The sequence below is a fragment of the Pseudophryne corroboree genome, chromosome 3 (assembly GCF_028390025.1).
Source record: "Pseudophryne corroboree isolate aPseCor3 chromosome 3, aPseCor3.hap2, whole genome shotgun sequence".
In the NCBI taxonomy this organism is placed as follows: Eukaryota; Metazoa; Chordata; class Amphibia; order Anura; family Myobatrachidae; genus Pseudophryne; species Pseudophryne corroboree.
In genome coordinates this window covers 764,734,645-764,752,550 of record NC_086446.1, presented here as the reverse complement: position 1 = coordinate 764,752,550, position 17,906 = coordinate 764,734,645, and the positions used below count along the sequence as shown (strand labels likewise).

General features: G+C 48.1%; 1 protein-coding gene across 2 annotated transcripts in view; it reads right to left on the bottom strand.

The window, feature by feature from the left end:
* The window catches only part of LOC135056806 (C-type lectin domain family 2 member D-like), a 270,630-nt gene that overhangs the window by 70,132 nt on the left and 182,592 nt on the right, over positions 1-17,906 (bottom strand). For both annotated transcript variants that reach the window (XM_063962409.1, XM_063962410.1), the window contains one exon: positions 11,854-11,889. In XM_063962409.1, the coding sequence (XP_063818479.1) occupies positions 11,854-11,889 (36 nt within the window). The remainder of the gene's footprint in view (positions 1-11,853; positions 11,890-17,906) is intronic.

The following is a 17,906-nucleotide window of genomic DNA, read 5'->3' as shown; positions in this document are numbered from 1 at the left end:
CCATCTTTCCCAGGACTCTTGTGCATTGATGCACAGACACTTTTCCTGGTTTTAGGAGGTTCCTGACAAGTTCGGATAACTCCCTGGCTTTCTCCTCCGGAAGAAACACCTTTTTCTGAACCGTGTCCAGAATCATTCCCAGGAACAGCAGACGTGTCGTCGGGGTCAATTGAGATTTTGGAAAATTCAGAATCCACCCGTGCTGTTGCAGCACTACTTGGGTTAGTGCTACTCCGTCCTCCAGCTGTTCTCTGGACCTTGCCCTTATCAGGAGATCGTCCAAGTAAGGGATAATTAATACGCCTCTTCTTCGCAGAAGAATCATCATTTCGGCCATTACCTTGGTAAAGACCCGAGGTGCCGTGGACAATCCAAACGGCAGCGTCTGAAACTGATAATGACAGTTTTGCACCACGAACCTGAGGTACCCTTGATGTGAAGGGCAAATTGGGACATGTAGGTAAGCATCCTTTATGTCCAGGGACACCATAAAGTCCCCTTCTTCCAGATTCGCAATCACTGCTCTGAGTGACTCCATCTTGAACTTGAATTTTTGTATGTACAGGTTCAAAGATTTCAGATTTAGAATAGGTCTTACCGAGCCGTCCGGCTTCGGTACCACAAATAGTGTGGAGTAATACCCCTTTCCCTGTTGCAGGAGGGGTACCTTGACAATCACCTGCTGAGAATACAGCTTGTGAATGGCTTCCAATACCGTCGCCCTGTCTGAGGGAGACGTTGGCAAAGCAGACTTTAGGAACCGGCGAGGGGGAGACTTCTCGAATTCCAACCTGTAACCCTGAGATACTACCTGCAGGATCCAAGGGTCCACCTGTGAACAAGCCCACTGCGCGCTGAAATTCTTGAGTCGACCCCCCACCGCTCCTGAGTCCGCTTGTAAAGCCCCAGCGTCATGCTGAGGGCTTTGCAGAACCCGGGGAGGGCATCTGTTACTGGGAAGGAGCTGCTTGCTGCACTCTCTTACCCTTTCCTTTGCCTCGGGGCAGATATGACTGTCCTTTTGCCCGCTTGTTCTTATAGGACCGAAAGGACTGCGGCTGAAAAGACGGTGTCTTTTTCTGCTGGGAGGAGACCTGAGGTAAAAAGGTGGATTTCCCGGCTGTTGCCGTGGCCACCAAATCCGATAGACCGACCCCAAATAATTCCTCCCCTTTATACGGCAATACTTCCATATGCCGTTTGGAATCCGCATCACCTGACCACTGTCGCGTCCATAAACTTCTTCTGGCAGATATGGACATCGCACTTACTCTCGATGCCAGAGTGCAAATATCCCTCTGAGCATCTCACATATAAAGAAAAGCACCCTTTAATTGCTCTATAGTCAATAAAATACTGTCCCTATCCAGGGTATCAATATTTTCAGTCAGGGAATCCGACCAGACCACCCCAGCACTGCACATCCAGGCTGAGGCGATGGCTGGTCGCAGTATAACACCAGTATGCGTGTGTATACTTTTTAGGGTAGTTTCCAGCCTCCTATCAGCTGGATCCTTGAGGGCGGCCGTTTCAGGAGACGGTAACGCCACTTGTTTTGATAAGCGTGTGAGCGCCTTATCCACCCTAGGGGGTGTTTCCCAGCGCGCCCTAACCTCTGGCGGGAAAGGGTATAATGCCAATAACTTTTTTGAAATTAGCAATTTTCTATCTGGGTTAACCCACGCTTCATCACATACATCATTCAATTCCTCTGATTCAGGAAAAACTACAGGTAGTATTTTCACACCCTACATAATACCCCTTTTTGTGGTACTTGCAGTATCAGAGATATGCAAGATATGCAAAGCCTCCTTCATTGCCGTGATCATATAACGTGTGGCCCTACTGGAAAATACGTTTGTTTCTTCACCGTCGACACTAGATTCAGTGTCCGTGTCTGGGTCTGTGTCGACCGACTGAGGTAAAGGGCGTTTTACAGCCCCTGACGGTGTCTGAGACGCCTGTACAGTTACTAACTGGTTTGCCGGCCGTCTCATGTCGTCAACTGATTTTTGTAACGTGCTGACATTATCACGTAATTCCATAAACAAAGCCATCCATTCCGGTGTCGACTCCCTGGGGGGTGACATCACCATTACCGGCAATTGCTCTGCCTCCACACCAACCTCGTCCTCATACATGTCGACACACACGTACCGACACACAGCAGACACACAGGGAATGCTCTATCGAAGACAGGACCCCACTAGCCCTTTGGGGAGACAGAGGGAGAGTTTGCCAGCACACACCCAAGCGCTATAAACATATATGGGAACAACCCTACAGAAGTTTTGTATCCCTTATAGCAGCTTAAATATATTAATATCACCAAAAAAGTGCCCCCCCTCTCTGTTTTTACCCTGTTTCTGTAGTGCAGTGCAGGGGAGAGTCCTGGGAGCCTTCCTCACAGCGGAGCTGAGCAGGAAAATGGCGCTGTGTGCTGAGGAGAATAGGCCCCGCCCCCTATTTCGACGGGCTCTTCTCCCGGAGTTTGTGAGACCTGGCAGGGGTTAAATACATCCATATAGCCCCAAGAGCTATATGTGATGTATTTTTAGCCAGTTATAGGTATTTTCATTGCTGCCCGGGGCGCCCCCCCCAGCGCCCTGCACCCTCAGTGACCGCTGGTGTGAAGTGTGCTGACAACAATGGCGCACAGCTGCAGTGCTGTGCGCTACCTCATGAAGACTGAAAAGTCTTCTGCCGCCGGTTTCTGGACCTCTTCACTCTTCGGCATCTGCAAGGGAGTCGGCGGCGCGGCTCCGGGACCGTACTCCATGGCTGGGCCTGTGTTCGATCCCTCTGGAGCTAATGGTGCCAGTAGCCTAAGAAGCCAATCCATCCTGCACGCAGGTGAGTTCACTTCTTCTCCCCTAAGTCCCTCGTAGCAGTGAGCCTGTTGCCAGCAGGACTCACTGAAAATAAAAAACCTAACTAAACTTTCTCTAAGCAGCTCTTTAAGAGAGCCACCTAGATTGCACCCTGCTCGGACGGGCACAAAAACCTAACTGAGGCTTGGAGGAGGGTCATAGGGGGAGGAGCCAGTACACACCACCTGATCCTAAAGCTTTACTTTTGTGCCCTGTCTCCTGCGGAGCCGCTATTCCCCATGGTCCTGACGGAGTCCCAGCATCCACTTAGGACGTCAGAGAAATTGTACTTCTGTTTTAACTGGTTCTTTTTTCAACATAACATGCAGAAAACACAGTAATATACAGGTCTCATATGCAATAGGTACTAAAAATTAACAATTCATACTAACAAGTAGAAGGAATTTTTAGTACTGTATACCCTGCCTCCGGAGAGCGGGATACAGGGAGACTCATCACACTTCCATATCCAAGCACATACGCTCGTAATACGCTGAGTGGATTCAGACGCTACTGGTGTACACTGCCGCTCTTGATAACTGATAACAGACACAGACGCTGAGCGAGTTCCACATGTATGCAGACGCTAAGGCCTGCGACTCGGTCTAGCGGGTTTATCTCCAGTGTACACAACTGCAGCGTCTAAGCTGCGACCGAGTACCCTCGTGGTAGCGTCTGAGCCGGAAGTGAGGTCATTCAGTTCATGAAACAAGAGACACGCGGGAACTGGCCATGAACTCGGAGGATTTCCCTGTTGACTTAAACTCCCAGGATCGCGGCCTCTACCTAGTCCTGGCGCCTATGATCCCAGGAGCGTAGCGCTGTCGCACTCTAGATGTTCGGCGCATCAACACACTGTTTGTAGTCTCCACCAAATCAGTGTAGCTGTGTCCTGACCCCTCTAGTAAGAGGAAGTCCATAGACTCACCGTCTCCCCATGCTCCGGCCACAGCCTGGTAACGTCTGCTGGACCTGCTAGAACATCCGACACAGACGCCCGTCGAGACAGCACTGATACCCGAAGGTAAGCGTTGTTGCGACCCGGTGGGGAGTTGTTGAAACGACTCTTTCTTGTATGCGTTTAAGACGCTGTTAAGAGAAGTCGCTAAAAAAAAAACAATATAGTAAGTCTATAAAAATAAAATAATAAAAGCTTGAGGCTGCTCATACAGCAGCCCTGTGACCATGCGGCTTCCTGCTGCACCAAGCAAAAACTGATCTGACTGAGTCAGTGGGCGGGATTATATAGTGGAGGCCCCAATGCATCCTGGGAGGCCAGAAAGCTTGTGACCGTGTTGGTGCCATTTTCGCTGTCGCTCGACAATATCCCAATGTTATCCTGTGGACCCAGCCACAGAAATGTATCATTTATTAAAATATACAGTTTAATGAGAAGGAAATGCATGTGCTAATTTACATTGTGGTCTATAGCAGAACAGTATAGGGAGACAGGGGGGCTATGTGGGCGCAGCAGCGGCTGTCAGTGAGAAGTATAGTTTACACTGACAGAGCCGTCAGAAAGCTGTAGAAGTGACTCGAGTACTCCACGAGCGTTACAGAGGTGGCTGGCAGGGGGGATATCGCGAGGCATAAGTGGGAAGGTAGCTGCAGGAGCCGGAGGTCTGGAGGGGTATAAATAGAGCTCCCCGTCGGCAACCAGGCAGTCTGCAGATCCCTCTGTTGGCACACGCACCCCGATGATCACTGCTGCCAAGCGCTGCAAACTTGCTGTAAACTACACCGCAGCGGTTGAGACTAGGGGGAGCGTTGCCAGACAGAGCTAGCTGACTGGAACAGAGGAACCAGGAGCGGGTGAACAGAGACGGAAGTGGCCGCTGAGGTGGTGTACCTGTTCTCTGTGCCCCAGGTGCCGGCGGAGGTTGGAGAGGGACAGCTTCGCTGAAGTGCGGCTGCACCTGGGGTGGATGACAGCAGAGACCCAAGTGCCTGCAGCAGCGGAAGCAGCAGGGGAAGTGCAGTGCCGTGACAACCAAGATACCAGTGGCACTCCCCTTGGGCTTCCAATCAGAGGCAGTGTACTAGGCAAGGCGCCAGTAAGCTGAGGAGGGAGTGGCATCTGTCACTGGCAAGAGAGAGAGTCGGGGGAAAGCACCTCACACCAGCGCTGCTACAGAACGGAGTAAGTGTATAACCAGTCACCTAAACTACACTAAGCACCACAAGTAATAGGAGGCTATTGAACATTTAGCCAAGCACAGACTGGGACTAAGGAAATCAGCAGTAGATAGCTGCTAATGAGGATGCAGTAACAGTGGCTATAAGGCATAAAGAGTGTATCCGGTCGTTGCAGCCATAACGCATAGTGACTCATAATTACAGCGTCATGTAAGACATTATTATAGAGCCAAAGAGTAGTAGGGAAGTACTATGTGTATATAATTATTGGGGTAAAGTGGAACTTGGACTCTTTAATATTTAATACTCCACATCCACAGTTAAGAGCTCCCTGCATTACTTTAGTATTTGTAAAGGAGAAGGAGAACCAGAGATATCTTACTCTAGTGTTAAACGAGGTCAATACCCTAAACCTGATGTGTATTTAAGGGGATACTTATATTCAAGAGTCAACAGGACCCAGGACAAGGACATTAAGAGGGCCTATAAGGCAGGGACAGTGAATGAAAACTAGAGTTTATTAACGGCAAAGAGATAGTCTATCATCCCTGTTTCACCAGTCAAATTATTGCTCATTAATTCAGCAGTGTTATACTGTATGTCTGTGAATCTGTAGAGAGAAACTGGAAAACAGACAATTGAGGTGCATTAGGCTATTCGGTCGTAAAGCTATAAGAGTCAGGTAAACCAAGACTGAGAAAGGTGATATAATTTCTTGTAAATATACTTATTTTATCTCAGACAAACTCTAAGGGGCAGCTTTGACTTAAGCCTAACAGGAGCAGAGAAAATAAGAATTTACTTACTAATAATTCTATTTCTCATAGTCCGTAGTGGATGCTGGGGACTCCGTAAGGACCATGGGGAATAGCGGCTCCGCAGGAGACTGGGCACATCTAAAGAAAGCTTTAGGACTGACTGGTGTGCACTGGCTCCTCCCCCTATGACCCTCCTCCAAGCCTCAGTTAGGATACTGTGCCCGGACGAGCGTACACAATAAGGAAGGATTTTGAATCCCGGGTAAGACTCATACCAGCCACACCAATCACACCGTACAACCTGTGATCTGAACCCAGTTAACAGTATGATAAGAGGAGCCTCTGAAAAGATGGCTCCCAACAATAATAACCAGATTTTTATAACAATAACTATGTACAAGTATTGCAGACAATCCGCACTTGGGATGGGCGCCCAGCATCCACTACGGACTACGAGAAATAGAATTATCGGTAAGTAAATTCTTATTTTCTCTGACGTCCTAGTGGATGCTGGGAACTCCGTAAGGACCATGGGGATTATACCAAAGCTCCCAAACGGGCGGGAGAGTGCGGATGACTCTGCAGCACCGAATGAGAGAACTCCAGGTCCTCCTCAGCCAGGGTATCAAATTTGTAGAATTTAGCAAACGTGTTTGCCCCTGACCAAGTAGCTGCTCGGCAAAGTTGTAAAGCCGAGACCCCTCGGGCAGCCGCCCAAGATGAGCCCACTTTCCTTGTGGAACGGGCTTTTACAGATTTTAGCTGTGGCAGGCCTGCCACAGAATGTGCAAGCTGAATTGTACTACAAATCCAACGAGCAATAGTCTGCTTAGAAGCAGGAGCACCCAGCTTGTTGGGTGCATACAGGATAAACAGCGAGTCAGATTTCCTGACTCCAGCCGTCCTGGAAACATATTTTCAGGGCCCTGACAACATCCAGCAACTTGGATTCCTCCAAGTCCCTAGTAGCCGCAGGCACCACAATAGGTTGGTTCAGGTGAAAACGCTGGAACCACCTTAGGGAGAAACTGAGGACGAGTCCTCATTCCGCCCTGTCCGAATGGAAAATCAGATAAGGGCTTTTATAGGATAAAGCCGCCAATTCTGACACGCGCCTGGCCCAGGCCAGGGCCAACAGCATGACCACTTTCCATGTGAGATATTTTAACTCCACAGATTTAAGTGGTTCAAACCAATGTGACTTTTGGAACCCAAACTACATTGAGATCCCAAATTGCCACTGGAGGCACAAAAGGAGGCTGTATATGCAGTACCCCTTTTACAAACGTCTAAACTTCAGGGACTGAAGCTAGTTCTTTTTTGGAAGAAAATTGACAGGGCCGAAATCTGAACCTTAATGGACCCCAATTTCAGGCCCATAGACACTCCTGTTTGCAGGAAATGTAGGAATCGACCCAGTTGAATTTCCTCCGTCGGGCCTTACTGGCCTCGCACTACGCAACATATTTTCGCCAATTGCGGTGATAATGTTTTTACGGTTACATCCTTCCTGGCTTTTGATCAGGATAGGGATGACTTCATCCGGAATGCCTTTTTTCCTTCAGGATCCGGTGTTCAACCGCCATGCCGTCAAACGCAGCCGCGGTAAGTCTTGGAACAGACAGGGTCCTTGCTGGAGCAGGTCCCTTCTTAGAGGTAGAGGCCACGGATCCTCCGTGAGCATCTCTTGAAGTTCCGGTTACCAAGTCCTTCTTGGCCAATCCGGAGCCACGAATATAGTGCTTTCTCCTCTCCATCTTATCAATCTCAGTACCTTGGGTATGAGAGGCAGAGGAGGGAACACATACACTGACTGGTACACCCACGGTGTTACCAGAGCGTCTACAACTATTGCCTGAGGGTCTCTTGACCTGGCGCAATACCTGTCGAGTTTTTTAATCATGTGGACGACTTCTGGGTGAAGTCCCCACTCTCCCGGGTGGAGGTCGTGCTGAGGAAGTCTGCTTCCCAGTTGTCCACTCCCGGAATGAATACTGTTGACAGTGCTATCACATGATTTTCCGCCCAGCGAAGAATCCTTGCAGCTTCTGCCATTGCCCTCCTGCTTCCTGTGCCACCCTGTCTGTTTACGTGGGTGACTGCCATGATGTTGTCCGACTGGATCAACACCGGCTGACCTTGAAGCAGAGGTCTTGCTAAGCTTAGAGCATTGTAAATGGCCCTTAGCTTCAGGATATTTATGTGAAGTGATGTATCCAGGCTTGACTCTAAGCCCTGGATATTCCTTCCCTGTGTGACTGCTCCCCAGCCTCGCAGGCTGGCATCCGTGGTCACCAGGACCCAGTCCTGAATGCCGAATCTGCGGCCCTCTAGAAGATGAGCACTCTGCAACCACCACAGAATGGATACCCTTGTCCTTGGTGACAGGGTTATCCGCTGATGCATCTGAAAATGTGACCCGGACAATTTGTCCAGTAGGTTCCACTGGAAAGTTCTTGCGTGGAATCTAACGAATGGGATTGCTTCGTAGGAAGCCACCATTTTTACCCAGAACCCTTGTGCATTGATACACTGAGACTTGGCTCGGTTTTAGGAGGTTCCTGACTAGCTCGGATAACTTCCTGGCTTTCTCTTCCGGGAGAAACACCATTTTTCTGGACTGTGTCCAGGATCATCCCTAGGAAACAGAAGACAAGTCGTCGGAACCAGCTGCGATTTTGGAATATTGAGAATCCAATCGTGCTGCCGCAACACTAGCTGAGATAGTGCTACACCGACCTCCAACTGTTCCCTGGATCTTACCCTTATCAGGGAATCGTCCAAGTAAGGGATAACTAAAATTCCCTTCCTTCGAAGGGATATCATTTCGGCCATTACCTTGGTAAAGACCCGGGGTGCCGTGGACCATCCCTACGGAAGCGTCTGAACTTATAGTTACAGTTCTGTACCATAACCTGAGGTACCCTTGGTGAGAAGGGTAAATTTTGACATGAAGGTAAGCATCCTTGATGTCCCGAGACATCATGTAGTCCCCTTCTTCCAGGTTCGCAATCACTGCTCTGAGTGACTCAATCTTGAATTTGAACCTCTGTATGTAAGTGTTCAAAGATTTTAGATTTTAGATTTAGAATCGGTCTCACCGAGCTGTCTGGCTTCGGTACCACAATAGTGTGGAATAATTCCCCGTTCCCTGTTGCAGGAGGGGTACCTTGATTATCACCTGCTGGGAATACAGCTTGTGAATGGCTTCCCAAACTGCCTCCCTGTCAGAGGGAGACGTCGGTAAAGCCGACTTTTGGAAACGGCGAGGGGGAGACGTCTCGAATTCCAATATGTACCCCTGAGATATTACCTGAAGGATCCAGGGGTCTACTTGCGAGTGAGCCCACTGCGCACTGAAATTCATTGAGAACGGGCCCCCACCGTGCCTGAGCTTGTAAAGCCCTAGCGTCATACTGAGGGCTTGGCAGAGGCGGGAAAGGGTTTCTGTTCCTGGGAACTGGCTGATCTCTGCAGCCTTTTTCCTCTCCCTCTGTCACGAGCAGAAAAGAGGAACCTTTTGTCCGCTTGCCAACAAAGGACTGCGCCTGATAATACGGCGTCTTATTTTGAGAGGCGACCTGGGGTACAAACGTGGATTTCCCAGCTGTTGCCGTGGCCACCAGGTCTAAAAGACCGACCCCAAATGTCCCCTTTCAAAGGCAATACTTCCAAATGCCGTTTGGAATCCGCATCACCTGACCATTTTACTGGTAGAATTGGACAACGCACTTATACTTGATGCCAGTCGGCAAATATTCCGCTGTGCATCATGCATATATAGAAATGCATCTTTTAAATGCTCTATAGGCAATAATATACTATCCTTATCTAGGATATCAATATTTCCAGTCAGGGAATCCGACCATGCCAACCCAGCACTGCACCTCCAGGCTGAGGCGATTGCTGGTCGCAGTATAACACCAGTATGTGTGTAAATACATTTTTGGATACCCTCCTGCTTTCTATCAGCAGGATCCTTAAGGGCGGCCATCTCATGAGAGGGTAGAGCCCTTGTTCTTACAAGCGTGTGAGCGCCTTATCCCCCCCTAGGGGGTGTTTCCCAACGCACCCTAACCTCTGGCGGGAAAGGGTATACAGCCAATACTTTTTAAGAAATGATCAATTGTTATCGGGGGGAAACCCACGCATCATCACACACCTCATTTTATTTCTCAGATTCAGGAAAACTACAGGTAGTTTTTCCCTTACCGAACATAATACCCCTTTTTGGTGGTACTCGTATTATCAGAAATGTATAAAACATTTTCCATTGTCTCAATCATGTAACGTGTGGCCCTACTGGAAATCACGGTTGTCTCTTCACCGTCGACACAGGAGTCAGTATGAGACGTCTGGACAGGCACAAGCTGAGTAGCCGGCTGTCTCATGTCAACCACTGTTTTTTTATACAGAGCTGACACTGTCACGTAATTTTCAACAGTACATCCACTCAGGTGTCGACCCCCTAGGGGGTGACATCACTGTTACAGACACTCTGCTCCGTCTCCACATAATTTTTCTCCTCATACATGTCGACACAAACGTACCGACACACAGCACACACACAGGGAATACTCTGATAGAGGACAGGACCCCACTAGCCCTTTGGGGAGACAGAGGGAGAGTATGCCAGCACACACCAGAGCGCTATATATATATACAGGGATAACCTTATATAAGTGTTTTTCCCCTTATAGCTGCTGTATGTTTTAATACTGCGCCTAATTAGTGCCCCCCTCTCTTTTTTTAACCCTTTCTGTAGTGTAGTGACTGCAGGGAAGAGCCAGGGAGCTTCCCTCCAACTGAGCTGTGAGGGAAAATGGCGCCAGTGTGCTGAGGAGATAGGCTCCGCCCCCTTTTCGGCGGCCTTATCTCCCGTTTTTCTGTATATTCTGGCAGGGGTTAAATGCATCCATATAGCCCAGGAGCTATATGTGATGTATTTTTTGCCATGTAAGGTATTTTTATCATGTTTTATTGCGTCTCAGGGCGCCCCCCCCCCAGCGCCCTGCACCCTCAGTGACCGGAGTATGAAGTGTGCTGAGAGCAATGGCGCACAGCTGCAGTGCTGTGCGCTACCTTATTGAAGACAGGAACGTCTTCTGCCGCCGATTTTTCCGGACCTCTTCGCTCTTCTGGCTCTGTAAGGGGGCCGGCGGCGCGGCTCCAGCACCCATCCAGGCTGGGCCTGTGATCGTCCCTCTGGAGCTAATGTCCAGTAGCCAAGAAGCCCAATCCACTCTGCACGCAGGTGAGTTCGCTTCTTCTCCCCTTAGTCCCTCGATGCAGTGAGCCTGTTGCCAGCAGGTCTCACTGAAAATAACAAACCTAAACTAAAACTTTCACTAAGAAGCTCAGGAGAGCCCCTACTGTGCACCCTTCTCGTCGGGCACAGAAATCTAACTGAGGCTTGGAGAAGGGTCATAGGGGGAGGAGCCAGTGCACACCAGTCAGTCCTAAAGCTTTCTTTAGATGTGCCCAGTCTCCTGCGGAGCCGCTATTCCCCATGGTCCTTACGGAGTCCCCAGCATCCACTTAGGACGTTAGAGAAATTATATTTATAATGAAATATAAAAGGCTATAGCTTTATCAAAAGAATCCAAAAGGCACAGCATACCAAGGGCTAGCTACTGTATATCATCTTCACAAGAGTTTATATGCTGAAGGATACAAATCCCCTAATAACTGTTGATCAACTGCTGATGTTATAACCTATGAGCCAAAATAGCTACTTCCTATCATCAGCTAAATAAGAAACATAAGTAGCAGTATAGAAGAAAGTAACTGTTACAATAACAGATTGAGCCAAGCACTTTCTTCATTGACTTACTAAAGCACTGAATATTACTGCTAAAGAATAGTGTTAGGCATTCCGTTTTACATGCTTTTATTTTATGGGCCCCAACGGTGATTGTGCACACTATGTTTAAGAGCACCCGGGTCACTCGCTTATTAACACAACGGTATTTTTTGTATTCCATGCAAAATGATTTGTATAGGCCCCTAAGAGAGATAGTAGAACTGTAAATGTATTGTACTTCCTTATGCTTATACACATATACACATATATACACACACACACTTACCATATACATTGCAATTTGGAATTCTGTCCGGACATCCTGAAAACACAAAAGGAAGAACAGGTTTAATACCACATTGTAATTCATGCACATATATAAGGTAAATCGAGTCATTTCTATTATTTACAACTAGACAAAGGCTTACCCAGGCAAGCCTAGATAATTAGCTTGGGTGGAGGCACGCAACATATACTTATAGTAACCTTATTAATAAGAGGGCTTGGGTAAGAATAGGGTTACATCCACACAGTTAGGGCCATGATGGGAATCGAACCCATGACCTTAGTGCTGTGAGGCAGTAAACACCCGTACTGCCTAATATACTAACCTAACCTCCCGCTGCCTAACCCTCCCTACCACAGCCTAACCCTAACCCATCCCTCCCACATCCTAACCCTCCCCTATTGCAGGCTAACCCTAACTCTCCCTTCCCGCAGCCTAACCTTAACCCTCCCCTCCCACAGCTCCCCCCCCCCCCCCCCCCACAACCTAACCCTCCCCTCGAGCAGTCTAACCCCAATACTTCCCCTGCAGCCTGAAGCTAACCCTCCCCGGCATACTTACGTTTGGAATTCAGGCTGTCGGGATTCCAGCATTAGCATTCTAAGGGCTGTTTCATACTACCCGGTTTTTAACTAGAGATGAGCGGGTTCGGTTCCTCGGAATCCGAACCCCCCCGAACTTCAGCCTTTTTACACGGGTCCGAGGCAGGTTCGAACCTTCCCGCTTTGCTCGGCTAACCCGAGCGCGCCCGAACGTCATCATCCCGCTGTCAGATTCTCGCGAGGCTCGTATTCTATCTCGAGACTCGGATTCTATGTAAGGAGCCGCGCGTCGCCGCCATTTTCACACGTGCATTGAGATTGATAGGGAGAGGACGTGGCTGGCGTCCTCTCCGTTAGAATAGATAGAGACACTTGAGTTGATTACTTAGTAATTTTGGGGAGCATTAGGAGTACTCAGAGTGCAGAGTTTTGCTGATAGTTACTAGTGACTGACCACCACCAGTTTTATTTATTATTTAATATAATCCGTTCTCTGCCTGAAAAAAAACGATACACAGTCACATACCATATCTGTGCTCAGCCTCAGTGTGCTGCATGATAATATCATCTATATGTATATCGGACTGTGCTGAGTGCTCACTGCTCACACAGCTGAATTGTGGGGGAGACTGGGGTGCAGTTATAGCAGGAGTACAGTGCACACTTTTGCTGCCAGTGTGACTGACCAGTGACCACCAGTATATTGTCTGCCTGAAAAAGTTAAACACTCCTGTGGTGTTTTTTTTAATTTATTCTATAAACGCATTCTGCTGACAGTGTCCAGCAGGTCCGTCATTCATTATATTATATAAATATTTACCTGCAGTAGTGTTATATATTTTTTGTTCATCTCTATCATCTTTATCATCTCTATATTAGCAGACGCAGTACGGTAGTCCACGGCTGTGGCTACCTCTGTGTCGTCAGTGCTCGTCCATAATTGTATACCTACCTGTGGTGGGTTTTTTTTTTCTATCTTCTTCATACTAGTAGTTTAGGAGTCTGCTGACAGTGTCCAGCAGGTCCGTCATTATATTATATATACCTGCAGTAGTGATATATATATATTTTTTATATCATTATCATCTCTATACTAGCAGACGCAGTACGGTAGTCCACGGCTGTAGCTACCTCTGTGTCGTCAGTGCTCGTCCATAATTGTATACCTACCTGTGGTGGGGTTTTTTTTTCTATCTTCTTCATACTAGTAGTTTAGGAGTCTGCTGACAGTGTCCAGCAGGTCCGTCATTATATTATATATACCTGCAGTAGTGATATATATATATTTTTTATATCATTATCATCTCTATACTAGCAGACGCAGTACGGTAGTCCACGGCTGTAGCTACCTCTGTGTCGTCAGTGCTCGTCCATAATTGTATACCTACCTGTGGTGGGTTTTTTTTTTCTATCTTCTTCATACTAGTAGTTTAGGAGTCTGCTGACAGTGTCCAGCAGGTCCGTCATTATATTATATATACCTGCAGTAGTGATATATATATATTTTTTATATCATTATCATCTCTATACTAGCAGACGCAGTACGGTAGTCCACGGCTGTGGCTACCTCTGTGTCGCCAGTGCTCGTCCATAATTGTATACCTACCTGTGGTTGGTTTTTTTTTTCTATCTTCTTCATACTAGTAGTTTAGGAGTCTGCTGACAGTGTCCAGCAGGTCCGTCATTATATTATATATACCTGCAGTAGTGATATATATATATTTTTTATATCATTATCATCTCTATACTAGCAGACGCAGTACGGTAGTCCACGGCTGTAGCTACCTCTGTGTCGTCAGTCACTCGTCATCCATAAGTATACTAGTATCCATCCATCTCCATTGTTTACCTGAGGTGCCTTTTAGTTGTGCCTATTAAAATATGGAGAACAAAAATGTTGAGGTTCCAAAAATAGGGAAAGATCAAGATCCACTTCCACCTCGTGCTGAAGCTGCTGCCACTAGTCATGGCCGAGACGATGAAATTCCATCAACGTCGTCTGCCAAGGCCGATGCCCAATGTCATAGTACAGAGCATGTAAAATCCAAAACACAAAATATCAGTAAAAAAAAGGACTCAAAAATCTAAAATAAAATCGTCGGAGGAGAAGCGTAAACTTGACAATATGCCATTTACCACACGGAGTGGCAAGGAACGGCTGAGGCCCTGGCCTATGTTCATGGCTAGTGGTTCAGCTTCACATGAGGATGGAAGCACTCAGCCTCTCGCTAGAAAAATGAAAAGACTTAAGCTGGCAAAAGCACAGCAAAGAACTGTGCGTTCTTCGAAATCACAAATCCACAAGGAGAGTCCAATTGTGTCGGTTGCGATGCCTGACCTTCCCAACACTGGACGTGAAGAGCATGCGCCTTCCACCATTTGCACGCCCCCTGCAAGTGCTGGAAGGAGCACCCGCAGTCCAGTTCCTGATAGTCAGATTGAAGATGTCAGTGTTGAAGTACACCAGGATGAGGAGGAAATGGGTGTTGCTGGTACTGGGGAGGAAATTGACAAGGAGGATTCTGATGGTGAGGTGGTTTGTTTAAGTCAGGCACCCGGGGAGACACCTGTTGTCCGTGGGAGGAATATGGCCATTGACATGCCTGGTGAAAATACCAAAAAAATCAGCTCTTCGGTGTGGAAGTATTTCAACAGAAATGCGGACAACATTTGTCAAGCCGTGTGTTGCCTTTGTCAAGCTGTAATAAGTAGGGGTAAGGACGTTAACCACCTCGGAACATCCTCCCTTATACGTCACCTGCAGCGCATTCATCATAAGTCAGTGACAAGTTAAAAAACTTTGGGCGACAGCGGAAGCAGTCCACTGACCAGTAACCAAGCTCACGCAAACCACCCCACCAACTCCCTCAGTGTCAATTTCCTCCTTCCCCAGGAATGCCAATAGTCCTGCAGGCCATGTCACTGGCAATTCTGACGAGTCCTCTCCTGCCTGGGATTCCTCCAATGCATCCTTGCGTGTAACGCCTACTGCTGCTGGCGATGCTGTTGTTGCTGCTGGGAGTCGATGGTCATCCCAGAGGGGAAGTCGTAAGACGACTTTTACTACTTCCACCAAGCAATTGACTGTCCAACAGTCCTTTGCGAGGAAGATGAAATATCACAGCAGTCATCCTGCTGCAAAGCGGATAACTGAGGCCTTGGCATCCTGGGCGGTGAGAAACGTGGTTCCGGTATCCATCATTACTGCAGAGCCAACTATAGACTTGATTGAGGTACTGTGTCCCCGGTACCAAATACCATCTAGGTTCCATTTCTCTAGGCAGGCGATACCGAAAATGTACACAGACCTCAGAAAAAGACTCACCAGTGTCCTAAAAAATGCAGTTGTACCCAATGTCCACTTAACCACGGACATGTGGACAAGTGGAGCAGGGCAGACTCAGGACTATATGACTGTGACAGCCCACTGGGTAGATGTATTGACTCCCGCCGCAAGAACAGCAGCGGCGGCACCAGTAGCAGCATCTCGCAAACGCCAACTCTTTCCTAGGCAGGCTACGCTTTGTATCACCGGTTTCCAGAATACGCACACAGCTGAAAATCTCTTACGGCAACTGAGGAAGATCATCGCAGAATGGCTTACCCCAATTGGACTCTCCTGTGGATTTGTGGCATCGGACAACGCCAGCAATATTGTGTGTGCATTAAATATGGGCAAATTCCAGCACGTCCCATGTTTTGCACATACATTGAATTTGGTGGTGCAGAATTATTTAAAAAATTACAGGGGCGTGCAAGAGATGCTGTCGGTGGCCAGAAGACTTGCGGGACACTTTCGGCGTACAGGCACCACATAGCAAGAAGTGGTAACGAGGTGGAATTCAACCCTCTATATGCTTCAGAGGTTGGAGGAGCAGCAAAAGGCCATTCAAGCCTATACAACTGACCACGATATAGGAGGTGGAATGCACCTGTCTCAAGCGCAGTGGAGAATGATTTCAACGTTGTGCAAGGTTCTGCAACCTTTTGAACTTGCCACACGTGAAGTCAGTTCAGACACTGCCAGCCTGAGTCAGGTCATTCCCCTCATCAGGCTTTTGCAGAAGAAGCTGGAGACATTGAAGGAGGAGCTAACACTGAGCGATTCCGCTAGGCATGTGGGACTTGTGGATGGAGCCCTTAATTCGCTTAACAAGGATTCACGGGTGGTCAATCTGTTGAAATCAGAGCACTACATTTTGGCCACCGTGCTCGATCCTAGATTTAAAACCTACCTTGGATCTCTCTTTCCGGCAGACACAAGTCTGCAGGGGTTCAAAGAACTGCTGGTGAGAAAATTGTCAAGTCAAGCGGAACGCGACCTGTCAACATCTCCTCCTTCACATTCTCCCGCAACTGGGGGTGCGAGGAAAAGGCTCAGAATTCCGAGCCCACCCGCTGGCGGTGATGCAGGGCAGTCTGGAGCGACTGCTGATGCTGACATCTGGTCCGGACTGAAGGACCTGCCAACGATTACGGACATGTCGTCTACTGTCACTGCATATGATTCTCTCACCATTGAAAGAATGGTGGAGGATTATATGAGTGACCGCATCCAAGTAGGCACGTCAGACAGTCCGTACGTATACTGGCAGGAAAAAGAGGCAATTTGGAGGCCCTTGCACAAACTGGCTTTATTTTACCTAAGTTGCCCTCCCACAAGTGTGTACTCCGAAAGAGTGTTTAGTGCCGCCGCTCACCTTGTCAGCAATCGGCGTACGAGGTTACATCCAGAAAATGTGGAGAAGATGATGTTCATTAAAATGAATTATAATCAATTCCTCCATGGAGACATTCACCAACAGCAATTGCCTCCACAAAGTACACAGGGAGCTGTGATGGTGGATTCCAGTGGGTACGAATTGATAATCTGTGAGGAGGGGGATGTACACGGTGATGAATCGGAGGATGATGATGAGGTGGACATCTTGCCTCTGTAGAGCCAGTTTGTGCAAGGAGAGATTAATTGCTTCTTTTTTGGTGGGGGTCCAAACCAACCCGTCATTTCAGTCACAGTCGTGTGGCAGACCCTGTCACTGAAATGATGGGTTGGTTAAAGTGTGCATGTCCTGTTTATACAACATAAGGGTGGGTGGGAGGGCCCAAGGACAATTCCATCTTGCACCTCTTTTTTCTTTCATTTTTCTTTGCGTCATGTGCTGTTTGGGGAGTGTTTTTTGGAAGGGCCATCCTGCGTGACACTGCAGTGCCACTCCTAGATGGGCCAGGTGTTTGTGTCGGCCACTAGGGTCGCTTATCTTAGTCACACAGCTACCTCATTGCGCCTCTATTTTTTCTTCTTTGCGTCATGTGCTGTTTGGGGAGTATTTTTTGGAAGGGCCATCCGGCCTGACACTGCAGTGCCACTCCTAGATGGGCCAGGTGTTTGTGTCGGCCACTAGGGTCGCTTAGCTTACTCACACAGCTACCTCATTGCGCCTCTTTTTTTCTTTGCATCATGTGCTGTTTGGGGAGTATTTTTTGGAAGGGCCATCCTGCGTGACACTGCAG